The sequence below is a fragment of the Hippopotamus amphibius genome, chromosome 11, assembly GCF_030028045.1.
Source record: "Hippopotamus amphibius kiboko isolate mHipAmp2 chromosome 11, mHipAmp2.hap2, whole genome shotgun sequence".
NCBI classification, from domain to species: Eukaryota; Metazoa; Chordata; class Mammalia; order Artiodactyla; family Hippopotamidae; genus Hippopotamus; species Hippopotamus amphibius.
The window spans coordinates 87,779,480-87,793,132 of record NC_080196.1 but is presented as its reverse complement, the minus strand read 5'-3'; the positions used below and the strand labels follow the sequence as shown (position 1 = coordinate 87,793,132).

Below are 13,653 nucleotides of genomic sequence, written 5' to 3'. Positions count from 1 at the left end.
CTGGGCCTATGTGGGAGAGGGGCAGGGGGCAGGCTGACCTGATATCTCCCCCAGGCAGCAAGCTGCACATCACTCCCTCCTCAGGGAACAGCTCCTGCCTCCTCCAGGAGGCCCTCCTGACTTCACCAGGCTTCAGTGACTTCCCATCCGGGTACCAACCCTGGCCAGCTGCCTCCAGGCTGTGTCACACTTTCTGGCCAGCATGACCATCGGCCTGGCCCTCAGTGTAGCCCAATCTGTGCATTCTCCACCCCACTCCTGGGGTGCTCAGAGGTCTCCCCAGCTGGGCTGTGGGCCAGATGCTACCTGAGCCTCAGTTGCCCACAGCCTAAAGTAGATTCTCAGTAACTGCTTACCTGATGGAGCTGAAACATGCCCTTTCTTGTCTGTTCCCTTTGCACTCCCTTTGGACCCCTTAGACTGTTCCAGGCCCAAACAAACAGGGAAGTGTGTTCAGAGGGGACAGGGTGAAGGAAGAGCTGAGAATGACCATCTTTTGCTAAGCACTTCCCAGAGGTTCATGTGCCCTGTACTTTAAATGCATTGAAACTCTCTTTCATCCTCACCTCTCCATGACACTGGTATTAATAGCGCTTATCTCCATTTTTTCCTGATGAAGAGACTGAGGCTCAGAGAGGTCCAAAGTCACCTAAGTAGGTGGCAAGACCAGGCTTGAACCCAAGACTTCCTGAGGCCAAAATCTGTGCCTTCCTTGCTACCACTTATCTCCCCCACCGTCCTGGAGGAGGCCCAGCAAGCACAGCCTGGCCCCGCCTGGGAGCAGGACTCAAGGTCAAGGGGACCCTGAGACTCTGTTGGGGGTGATGAAAAGGTTTTGGAAGTAGAGAGTGGTGATGCTGGCACAACAAAATGGGTGTACTCAGTGTCACTGAAGTGCACACTATAAAATGGTTACAATGGCAAATTTTATGCTATGTATATTTTACCACAGTCACAGAAAAAGAAAAAAAAAGAGTCCGTACAGAACCAGGAGCAGCTCCCCGCCGGTGTCCCCCACAGGAAGTCCCCCCTCCCACGCCTGTTCTTGGGGTTCATCTCTGTCCACTGCCCGCCCCCTCAGACCGTCGCTCCCAGTCCTGGCCTTGGCTCTGCAGGAATATATGTGAATCAGCCACCATGTTGAAATGCCACTCTTTCTCCCTCTGCCCAGTTAAACCCCATGCGGTCTTCAGCCTCGCCCAGTCGTGCCCCTTGACCATCCTCCTGGAGCTGCTGGAGCTTGGACTGCCTCCAACTGGCCTTGAGTCAAGCCCCAAGAAGAGCACTGGCCCTCGGGATCAAGCGGCCCAGGTCCCCGTCCTGAGCAGGGCCCTTGGGAGCCAGCTTAGTGCCTCCAGCCTCTGGACTGGCTGGCTTAGGTTTCCATTTCTGTGAAGAGGAGGCCTTGGACCACCCAGATGCGCTCCTTACACTCTTCCCCAGGAGCGTTCAAATGTCAGAGGGGTGTGAAACGACCCCATCCCCCCGCCGCAGGGGTATGGACTGGCCTGGAGTGCCCAAATGAAATATGTCATCAAAGTCCTATGTTTCCACTCAAAAGTTCATGCAAAATTTGTAACTGGTGGCATAGAGTTTCTTGTTTAATTTAATATAAAAATCTCCTTTTACCCAAATTGAGCAAGAAAACTGAAAACCACGTTTATTCTGTGGTGTGACAAAGCCCTTTTTGGTCCCAAGTCGAGGATTCTGCCCTTTATCTGTTGCACACCTGCCCAGTCTCCCGTCTGGTCTGGTGCGTGAGCCAGGCCTGCCCACCCAGGTGCGTGCAAGGCAGGACTCTGCAGGCACCAGCACCAACTTAGTGAGTACCCAAGAGGTGGGTGCTTCCTGCTGAGACGTGGGGCACGGTGATGAGAGAGTCCATCTCTAACTTCCTCCTCCGTCCTCCTCCTACCTTCTTTCCTCCACCTCTCTCCCGGGGGAACCTTGGGCTCCTTGGGACCCTTCAGGATGGGATGGGGATGGGCTGGGGAAACGCCATCCCAGGTTCGTGTCTGGGCTCCTCCCCCACCTTCGCCATCAAGCTCCCGCTCACCTGCTCAGGTGGGTGCTGCTGGCTGTTGCTCCCTTTACCCCCACGTGACCTCTCCTCCCCTCACCCCTCCTGCAGCCCCATTCCTCCTGGTGGGGAGAAGGTTGGATTCCTCAGGCTCCAGGGGGCCCAAGCCCCCTCTCGGGGCCTCTTACAACCTACCTTCCCCTCCCCCTCCAGCTCCTGCTGTGGCTCTGTGGCCGCCCTGCTTCCCGACCCCGCTGCCTGGGAGCCTCAGTTTCTCCTCAGCCAAAAGCAGTCAGGCAGGAGCTGCCTCCCAGGCCCAGCTTCCCTGAGGACCAGAGGATCGAACCCCTCTTCATGCCTGACTCCCTTCTATGCTCTGAGGGAAGCCAGGACTGGATCTACCCAGCCTGGTGTCCAAGAGGGTCTCTGGCCACCACCGACTGAACGGGGTCCAAAGTTCTGTCCAGCGACCTCTTTTCTCTCCCTCCCTCAGTGCCAAGTTGGGCACACACGCTGCTGGGGCAGGGGTGACTGGCTGTTCACGGGGCCTTGAAGGAGGAAACCAGCCCATGGACCCAGGTCTTTCCATCACTGCCTCACCGTCCCCAGAGTTGGACTTCTCAGCCCTGGTGCTGGTGGAGGGGTAGGGCTGCCCAGACCAGCTTCCCTTCTAGGGAGTGCCATGGAAACAGGGCCCCACTGGAAGGGCCACCCTTTGGCTTAAGGAAGCCTGGTGTCTCCAGCCCTGGGAGGGTGGACACATTCACCCATTAGCACCCACAGAGTTTTGGAGCAGAAGTGATTGTTCTAGAAGGGGGTGGTCTTGAGGCAGGCAGCATGGTGGAGGCCCCTGAGCAACGGGGAGGGGGTGGCCTGGAGGCCCTGACAGCTGGGGGAAGAGAGCTGGAGCCAAGCAAGCTGGCCGTGGGGGGAGGAGAAGCCTCGCGAGGGCCTCCGCCCCCTTGCCTCCCACTCGCAGCCCAGAGAAGCAGCAGCAGCTGTCCCAGAGCTCCCTGCCCTTCCTCGAGACAGGTGTGGGCTGAATCCTCACTTCCTCCCAGCCTCAGAGAGCTCCTCCACCCCCGCTCCACCCGCAGGCTGGTGCTGAGTCAGCAGCCACCACTTCCTCTCCTCCATTCGGGAGACCGACCCGACACTTTCCAGGTGGGTGACTTCCTGGAGGGCTGACTCCCCTGCTGCCCCGGAGTGGCACACCTCGGGGGGTGTTTAAAGGAAAGGATGGCATTAGGAAGCAATGGTGCCCCAGGGAAATTCTTGCTTAGGGGCCAAACAAGAGCAGGAGCACCAGGAGGCAGGACGGATCCCAGGCTCAGGACTCCCAGGGGGGCCTGTGCTCCTTGGAGGAGCCGCCAGGAGTCACTGCTGCTGCCCTTTCCCTCTGACAGTGGCCCGTGGAAGGGCGGGTGCCTGTCTACTGAGCACCAAAGCATGGCTGCTGCCCAGTGGAAAGGCCAAAGGACAATGGGAATGTAAGTTATTCTCATCCAGAGGAAATCACAATTTTTTAGAGCAGGGAGGGACGATTAGGGGCAATGATCTCCTCTGGCAGATAGGAAGTGCAGACCCAGAGCTGTCAGACGCGCCAGCAGGTCACACGGGTGGTTACTAGCAGAGCAGCAGGGCTGCGCGCACAGTCCTACGCAGCCTGGGAGAGGTGCTCATGACTTGGGAGCCAGAGTACTCGAAGGGTGACACCTGGTTATTTAGGTGGCGATCAGAGCAGCATCCCCCCAGGGAAGCCGGAGTCTGCGGGCTGAAGACTCACCACCGGGTTCCAGCCCCTGCTCATTTCCTACCCAGGGGTCTCTCTGGTCCACTGTGCACCTTCCCTGTCTCTCAGCCTCCCCTTCCAGGAAGAAGGCTCGAGGTTGGGGACTTGACCTGCCTCAAAGCTGGTCGCGAGCTGGACAGAGGCCTCTCCCAATGCGGACAAATGGATGCCCCAGATGTGGAGGAAAAGCAGGGATCCCTTTCCAATGCTTGTCTTGGCTTCAAGAGGGTTCCTAACAGTGTGCAGGCCATGGGGGCAGTGCAGCGAGGCACAGCAGGCTGGCCAGGCACCAGGCATCCACTTCTGGCTCAGCCCTTTCCTAGCTGGGGGCGGGGTGGGGGTGATTCTCCCCACCCTTGGCCTCAGTTGCCTCCTCTGGTCCCCAGTTGCCTCTTCCCAGGCTGTGTTGAGGGGGAAATAAGATAACAGAAGAGAAAGAGCTTTGAATTAGGGAAAAATCTGCTCTCTGCAGACAGGGCTCATCCTGAGGTTGGAGCCCATGCCCCACCTCTCGCACCTCAGCCTTTTCCCCAGCTGCCACCCCCCTACCCCATCCTTCTCCCTGACTCCGCTACTCTCCTCACAGGGGTAGAGCCAACCTTTTTGCAAACCTATGGAGGCAATAATCCTGCCACCTGCCGGCCTTGGGGGTCTCTCTTCTCAAAATGGGTGAAGTTTGATAAAAGTTGTTCAAACTGAGATATGGGGATGCAGCTCGCTGAGGGGGTCAGAGTCAGCAGAGAGGTGCTGAGAGAGTGACCTGTATAACTAAAGAAGCATCTGCAGAGCCAAATAAGGCACGGAGGGAGAGGTTTTTGAGGGTGTGTCATGTAAATATGATACATTTTTATCCCTGAAATTAATTTTCTACTCCAACAGGGTACTAGAAGTCTCAAATCCCAGGACATTGGCATGGTCCCTTTCCCTCTGCCACTTTCAGCACCTCAAATTCTATTTATCGGCACAGTGGACTAACCTCTCCCCGAAATGGACTGTTCCTCCCATCTTCCCTGTTTGTCTTCATGGTCTTACATTCTCCCAGGCACCCCCAGACCTTCCCGCCTCTCAGCCCCTCCACATCAACTCAGCTCTGCTCACTTCCTCTTATAGGGAGGCCCCTCTTATGAGCCCTCCTCCCCACCCCCCACCCCGGACCCTGGTTTGGGCTTCCTATGGCCCTGGATGCATGCCATGGCCTCCTCCCCAGCTCAGCCCCCTGGGCGCACTCCCTGTTATCAGTTGCCAGAGTAAGTTGTTGAAACACCACTGTCCCCAGACAGCCCCCAGTGGCTAAAGGAGCAAGTCCAAACCCTACCAGAGCTTCCAAAGGTCTTCCAAAACTGACTTCAAAGTATCTTCCAGCCTTTGCTCCCATATTCTCCCAACCTCGTGCTGCTTAACCCCTGGAGTTGTGCTCTCAGGAGAGCCATTCAGAAACAGGACAATGGTCCCGGTGCCTCCTGTAGCTGTGCAAGGCTACAGGCCTGCACACATACCCCGACACACGCACACACGCACACACGCACACACACGCCTCCTCATAAGCACTTTCTGTTCTTGCCAAGTCAGCAGAGCCACTTGGCCTTGGCCAAAGTCTCACTCCATTCCTGTCCCCACCTGGAGCTCTCACTCCTCTTCCTCCTGTGCACGTAGCAACCTTCGAGGCACATCTCAACCCCACTTCCTCTGCAAGTCATCCCCGACTTTATTTGATCCCTTGGCCAGTAAATTCCTACAGGTGTGGGGGATGGGGGCAGCCATCTAGCATGCCCTAGGCACCTGCTCTGTGCCGGGTGCCTTTGAAAAGTCTACACACACCCTATCAGGTAGGTATAATGACAGTCATTGTTTAGATGATGCTGAGAGCAGTGGCCTAAGTTCACCCTTCCCGGTCAAGACTGGGATGGGACTCAACCCCTGGACTGCTCCAAGCTCTTCCCATCTCACCAGTCAGGATGTTCTGCCATCCATGTGGATGCCATGACACAGAACATCTTAGGCAGTGTCTGGTTTCCTAAAGCATCCATCTTCCAGCCTCAGCATAAGCCTCAGGAGGGCAGGCACCCAGGCCCGACAGTGCTTCACTTGGCCCCAAGTAAATTCAGTGAACACTCATTAGCTAAATGAACAAACGAGTCAGTGAATGAATGAATGAATGAATGAATATATGAAAATACAGGCATTGCAAGTGAGTCGGCTGCAGGGTTATGAATGTTTGCTTTTAGTTTTTAAACCATCCAGAAAACCTGAGCCTCTCTAAGGTAAGCCTTCCCCTCTGATTCTCTAAGACATATACTGGTTCATCTGTGGCCAAACCATGCTAATAAAAACTAATTTACATTCATTTTATGTTAAGCCGGGAATTTTTAAAGAGCTATTTAGATTCATAGATAAACCAAGGCACAAGTGTCTTGCACATTTGAGCAAGCGTGGTCAGGTAGGACTGAGACATCCAAAGTCACGCCCTGAGTCAGAGTCAAGGGCCTGCGTCTCCGGGCCGAGAAAGGGGTTTCAAACTGCACTGGGATCCAGCACGAGCTGTTGCTTCCCTAGCCCAGAAAAGCATTAAGTTTTCCAAAGGACACTGCAGGCTACTTATTTAAAGATGGGAAGGACATGGCGGGGAGGGCAGGAGGTGAGCAAACTACAAAAGGAAGAGAGGTGAGAGACGCCCTAGTCTCTGTTACCTGCATATTAGAGCATGGAGACTCTTGGTGGTCTTTTCCCCCAACCTTGAGTGATTAACAGTATTTGCTGATTTATGAGAACCTATTATTCCAGTAAGCATCTCAATTAGGTGGACCTTATCTGATGCTAGTTCCAGGAGAGAAATTCTCTTATTCAAAAGGAAAAGCCATGAACAAGAACTACGTTCCATCTTATACAAAGTCCGGTGTAGGATCTATGGGGCACATGGCTTTTCCAAAATCTTAGAGTTAAAATTTATTGAAACAGGGACGCGTCTGTTGACTGAGAGAGTGGATATAAAGTACATGGCTTTGTAATGAGTGGACCATCCAGTCAGAGGAAAAGTCTCCTTCGGATAAATATGTTTATTCTGACAATCTGGATGAAAATATAGTGTACATTTGATAAACTGCTAAAACATGACTTCTCATTAACCCACTAACTTTCTTTGTTTTTACTAGGTTACTAAACCATCCTTGAAACGTATTGACCAAATAATTCCAACATACATAATATTAACTTAAAGAAATAAAATCTTAAGAGTCGGTTAATAGCAATCCAATGAACCACTGCTCTCTAGGATGAACATGAGGGCAACCACCTGAGTTGGGGTAGTTATGTTGAGGTTGATTGGAGGATGGTTTATTTTGCTTTCTCAAACTAGGAACAAAATTAAAAGTTTCATGAAACCCACAATAAAACAAAGAGGAGGAGAAGGAGAAGAAGAAGAGGGCGATATAAAATCCTCGAAGACCTGCCTATCCCTTCTTACACAAACTACAGCATGAGCCTTTGCTGGAGACTTGCGTGTGTGTCCATGTGTCACAGTAAATCAGCTCAGCTTTCCCATCCGGGCTGGGGAGAGCACGAGAACAAAGGGCCAGAGCAGAAAGGGCAGCCATGGGGGGAGAGGAGAGCTGCACCAAGCCACAAAGAAGGCAAGGAAGCGCTGTGGTTAGGCCGGGGTGCGCCTGCCTGGGAAAGGAATGCTGGAGCGGGCAGAGGCGATCCCAGCAGACAGCCCACAGCAGCGAGGAGGAGGCTCGCTGCCCCAAGGAAGAGAGGCTCCAAAATGATGACCCTTTGAAGGAACCGTGAATTTCTTTAATCAGCTAATTTCCGCGGTGACTAAAATGCTTCATTTAGCAAGGCTTGTTCTGGGCTGACATAGAATAGGTGTAATTGACAAATGCTTGAATTTGGGTTCCACTCTGGGGAAAAAATACCTCTCCACTGGCTTGTCAAATATAATTATGGAAAAAAGATATACTTTAAGGGCTCTTCTTCCAATTCAATTTGGGGTTAGGTCCTGGCTTCCCTCCTGATCCCCCCCTCCCAACCACACACACATCCTGACGATGGCAGAGATCTGGCTTTCTTTCTCAAGAGAGGCACTACAGCCACAGATGAGGCAGCTGTCAGGAAACTAGGCTGTAATCAGCTTTAACTGGCTCACAGCCTGCAGAGGGCACAGACCCTCTTATCCTACAGTAACAGGTCAGGCTGCTGGCCCTGGGATGAATGTGGGAGTGGTCTGAGTTGGTTTCTGTTTCAAACATCTTCCTTATGCAGGATCTCGGTGTAAAACTTATCATCTCAGGTCTCAACAATTTAAATATGCACATAGAAGAGGGTACTTTAAAATTCCAGATCATGGCTTCAACTGCATGTAACATGTCACCCCCAGCATGACTTATAAGGACAGCAAATCAATGAAACAGTAAAAAGAAAAGTCAAAACACAACTGAAAATGAGTTTTTCAGGTGAGTCTGAAATGCTACAAGATTGCTAGTTAAGAACAGTATCCCTTTTCTCAACCTAAGTGTTATAGCCCCATCTCTTCACCAGCATCATAAACCAAGTGCCCATGTAACTTGGAAACTGAGATGAAATGTGGAGCCTGTTGGGTGGGTACACAGGTGGCCAAAGATAGGAGTGCTTTCTATGCAGTAGAGCTATTCTGGTGTGACAGGATAACTGACCCACCCCCAGATTGCCCCAGACACCTACTGTAGAAAGATATGGACTAGATGAGATTAAAGTCATCATATCTGTACCACAAAAAAAAAAAAAAGTTTAAAAAAAAACCAGAAGGCATTCACTCAAATCTTACAATGGGAGGTGGGAGTGGTGGGTGGGTGGGTGAGGGTAGGGACAGAAAAGCAAGGGGGAAAATCTAAACAGCAGGATACGACAATAAATGGGAAAACAGCAAGAGAAAAAGCACACTAGGTTAATATAGGAAACTAGTTCTTTATTGAGAGATTGTATATTAGTATTAGTGGATTCTGTGTGTAACAATGTCGTCATGCACACGATACAAAAAAAAAAAAAGGCTGGGCCCACCATGCTTCGGAAGGGCAACAGAACAAAAGCAGCGTACAATGAGCAGATGGCCCCGGCTACACGAGCACAGTACGTTTCAGCAGGGTAACATCTCTAACCGAGCGCTGTACATTGTCAACTGGGGCATGTAAAAAAATACAGATCATGCTTTAGTTTTAGTACAAGAAAAGGTGAAAAAGATACACAACCAAAAGGATATTTGATACAGAAAAAATTACCCACAAAATAAGAACAGGAAGTAATTCAGCACAGCAGAACACGCTATCCCTGTTCAATGGAAAACCATTTTGCTGGGGATTCTTTTTCTTTTCTTTTTTTCTCTTCTCTTTCTTTTCAGATTGCCAAATGGCAATCTGGGGAGGCCACTTGGGACTTTATTTTGGAAGGGCCCTCAAAGTAGGGGCCTTAGTCTTTCTTTATTGCTGCTGTTTTGTTTCATTTTTCAAGCAGGTCTGGCCAGTGAGGCAGCAGAAGGGAGCCGGCTGTTAAAGGGGCAGCACTGAGGGCCAGGGCGGATGTCCAAAGATGCTCTTGACATTGTACAATTAAACAATTAAGACACCATGGCTATGGCTCCCCCTTAAGCCAAGGACCTTGTTGCACCAAATTTTCAGAGTAGCAGCAACTGTCATTTCATCAAAATTTTTCATATATATAATTATTATTTTTTGCCCCTGACTAAATGTAATCTCTTCACTTATGCCTGGGTGCTGCCAGGATTCTAGCTGATGGCCACCCAGCTAAGTGGGAAATGGGGTGCTACAGCCTCCAAGCCAAGGCAAAAGGAATCCATTTAACAGGGATTTACAGTGCGATGTACTCGGCTAAACAAGATGAGATACAAAAATGGTTATTTCTCTACATCTATTCTGAAATGGCCTACCTCCTACACTACTACAATGGAAACTAAAAAGAACAGATTTAAGCTGGCAAGCTATCTAATAGTTTTACAAGAAGATTGTGGTTTAGGACCTTGTTGGGTTAAGCATTAGTATCCTCTATCGGAAGGTCATGAATTCTTATCACATTGTGCTAAATTTTACTCACAGCCTGACTAACCCGCAGCCCTTGAATTTCCTATGGGCATGTTTGCCATGAAAGTAAACTTTGACTGACTGGCAGAATTTGTTTGCTTGGGTGTTTTTGTTTTTTTTTTTTTGGGGGGGGGGAATATTAAAAATAAAATTTAAAGGCAGCTGAGCAATTTGAATTTCAAAACATGGAATCAGCATCCTGCAATGGTATTTAGAGCTCGGTGGTATTAATGAGGACGGTAATGACTTAATCAGGATAATTATACTTTCAGGCTCAACATCCTTCTTAATCATTTTTGAATTTCTGCCTAGTGTAATGTTCCACACTCGTTTTAAAAGGAAATGCCAAGTAATAAGATATAATTGTGTATTGGGGGAGGGGTTGGCATTTCAAGGGAGATCTCACCCAGCCCCCCCACTCCTATTCTTCACACACCCACTCCACCACCGCCCCCCCACTGCTAGGCTGGCCTGAGATAGGGGATACTGCCGCTTAAATAGCAATGCCTTCCTCAGATGGAGACAGGAGATGGTTAAGAGGGGTGTCACAACACAGCTAAATGCGGAGGCAGAAGGGTCACAGCGCACACAGCAGCGAGTTGACCATTCACTGAGCTACACAATGAAGAAAAAAAAGATTTGATAAATGCAGAATGTCATCATTCTATCATCACACAAAAAAACTGTGGTTCAAACACGCCTAAGGGGGCCAACCTTGCCTTTTTGGTTCTGGGGAGAGGCTGGGGCTGGGGACGGCTTGGCTGGAAGAAAGAGGGCTGGGCTTTCATTCTCTTGCCCAATCGGGCCCCTGGGGCGCACTAAAGCGCTGGCCCGCGACCCCACCCCCCACTCTGACTTGGTGGAGCGGCCCTGGTCGCAAAGGGAAGACATCATTCTGTGCGTGAGGGAGGCGGAGTGGGGGGAGGGCCTCAGCCAGCAGGGATTTAAGCAGACGTGGAGTGGGAGAGGATAGCAGAAACATTTCCAAGAAGAGAAATGTGAGTCCAGAGGCAGAATACAAAAAAGAAAAAATAATAATAATAATGAGTCTAAATGCATCTCGGATTTACTTTGGGAGGTGGGAGTTTTTGATTAAAAGAAAATGGAAGAAATGCGAAGGGAGGAGAAGAGGGGGAAATCAAGCTATTGTTGTAGCAGAATGTAAGGGAAAGGGGATGTGGGGAAGGGGACCGTGCAAACACACCCCATATATCACAGTTAAAAACAAAGCCGGCGCCGGCCTGCTGCTTTGTCAACGCCTGCCCGGGGCAAAGGCCTGGCTTGGGGGCAGCGTCCCACCTCATCCTCACACACAGCGCAACACCCAAGGGCCGGCACCCCGCTCTGGCCCGGCCCAGGGGTGCACAGCAGTGCACGTCTGACTCTGCGAGGCGCGCACACACTTGCACACACTCACATATACATACACACACACAAGCATCTTGAACCCACAAATGCAACTGTCATACAAAGACCATGGAGTGGGAGGGATAGCACAGGGGCGACACACAAAAAGGGTTAAAGGGGAGGAAAAAATGGGACGAGAAATCGTGCAAGTGCCCACGAGAATGTGGGGGCTGGGGCAGGGGATGGGGCAGATGCCAGATCCCAGCTAACCAGCCATCGGTATCAATGACCAAATAATGGAGAAATACAAACACAAATGACACAAAACACACATACACCTCAAAAAAAAAAAAATCACAGAAGCCAAGTATGCTTATACACACAAACACACGCGCGCGTGCACACACACACACAGTCATGTATCTCTCCGTCCTTCGATCACACAGGGCTAGGTATTGGGGGAAGGGACTATGATTTGGGGGAACCGCGTCCGCCACAAAGAATAAAAAATGGGGCTGGGGAGGGAGGGAGGGACTCAAATTCGCCAAATCCTAACTTCACTGCAAAGGTTCCCACGAGGGCAGCCACCTCCACACTCGGGGTCCCCCCAAAAAGGAGAGGGGAGAAGCCACCGCTAGCCCCGCGTCCTCACGGGTGTGCCCTGAGCCCCCCGCCGCCCTCGGCGCCCGCCCCCGCCCCGGTGCCCGCGGCGATCCACGCTCCGAAGCGGACCCCGAAAGGAAAAAGCGATACCTCTGTTTCGCACAGAGCCAAACACTGGAAGCACGAAATAGCCGACGTGAACCAGGACCATCCTGGCTCCTCGCGCGGCGGCGGCGGCGGCGGCGGCGGCTGCGCGCGGGCCCTTTGTGGCGCGGCTCCGGGGCGCGGGCGCGGGCGGCGGCGGGGCTGCGGGAGCCGCCGGGGCGGGAGGCGGAGCGCGGGGCGCGGGCGGCGGTGGGGCGGCGGCTGGCGGGGAGACAGATGGCCCATGGAAAGGCTCCCTTCCCGGCCCCTCTCGACATTCAAAGGCGCTGGGGCCGCAGCTGCCGCCACACAAAGGCGCGCGCAGCCAATGGGAGCGGAGCGCAGCGCGGCGCGGCCTCGCCGGAACCGCGGGGGACAGCGGGGACCGCGGGAGCGCGGGTGGCTGGGGGGGAGGGGGAGGGAGGGGTGACGGCTGAGAGGGAGCGGGCGGCCAATCGCGCTGGCCCGCGGCCGGGCGCGGGAAGGGGGTCAGCCCCGCGGGGCGCGTGGAGCCCCACGCGGGTCCCCGGTAGCCCGCAGGCCAGAGCGCGCGCGCGTGGAGCGCCCCGCACACAGACACGGGCGGCGTGCACACACCGAGAGCGACTTGCACCCAGACATGTGAAGGTGCCTTCGTGCCTGCAGAGAGACCGGCTGCAGCGCTCCAAGTGCACACGACCCGGAGGTCCTTGCACAGCGCACCCGGGTCACTCGGGGACGTGCGCATGGAGGCTGGCACACGTGCAGAGCCCGACTACGGGCACAAGTGGAGCTGGAAAGCGAGCAGGCGCCTCACACGCGACCCAGGCACTGTCACACAGATATGCACACACCGAAAGCCTTGTTAACCAAACACGTGCCAAGAACGCATTCGCAAAGACAGGCAGAGAGGACACACAATGCAGATATGTAACACCCCCTGGCTCCCTGCCTGTCGCACCGCTTTGTTGCTTCTGCAGAGCACAAAGCTCGCAATATTTATTTGCGGAATTGAAAACCGCTGGTACTCTTAGGTGTGTGCACACACTCTACACAGAGACACGCTCACCCAGAAAACCATCCGACCACCATTCTCCTTGCTCTGACACAGGCACAAACGGCCATGTGCACAGACACGCCCACTTCCACAGTGCACAGGCACATGTATGACATCAGGGCTAAGAGGCTCCTCAGATTCATACCTGGGGGCACAACCACAGTGTCAAGTGTGGCCTGTGGCTGACCTGCCAGGTACAAGCAAGACAGAAGCCAAGAGCCTTCTCGCTGCAGCCCAGTTATCAGGTGCACTGCTAAGACGGATTTCCTACACACTCAGCCCACCTGCTGTGAAAACTCCCAGGCCAAGCCTCAGACCAGGCTCACAGTCCTCAGCAAGACCAGTCTGCTTGGCATCCAGAAGCAGAAAGGCAGAGGACATTTCCTGCATCACTACTTGTCTTCTGTGGCTCCTTTATTTAATGAGTCTGGTAAAACTAGATGGTAAAATTTCAGTATGTGGAGCTGGAAAAATCTAATCAACCGAACCTGCCTCCATTTTTGAGATAAGGAAAAGGAGGCCCATTCATTGAATACACTTTGTGTTGTGTCAGGGCCTATGGAGGTGATCCTACTGAGGTCCCAACGCTTGCAACCCAGAGGAGCCTCAGAAATGGAAGAGATAGGCATAAGCTGAGGGTGCT

General features: G+C 52.6%; 1 protein-coding gene across 2 annotated transcripts in view; it reads right to left on the bottom strand.

The window, feature by feature from the left end:
- The window catches only part of ARK2C (arkadia (RNF111) C-terminal like ring finger ubiquitin ligase 2C), a 98,428-nt gene extending 86,387 nt beyond the window's left edge, over positions 1-12,041 (bottom strand). For both annotated transcript variants that reach the window (XM_057700430.1, XM_057700429.1), the window contains exon 1: positions 11,981-12,041. In XM_057700430.1, the coding sequence (XP_057556413.1) occupies positions 11,981-12,041 (61 nt within the window). The remainder of the gene's footprint in view (positions 1-11,980) is intronic.
- Positions 12,042-13,653: the final 1,612 nt, after the last annotated feature.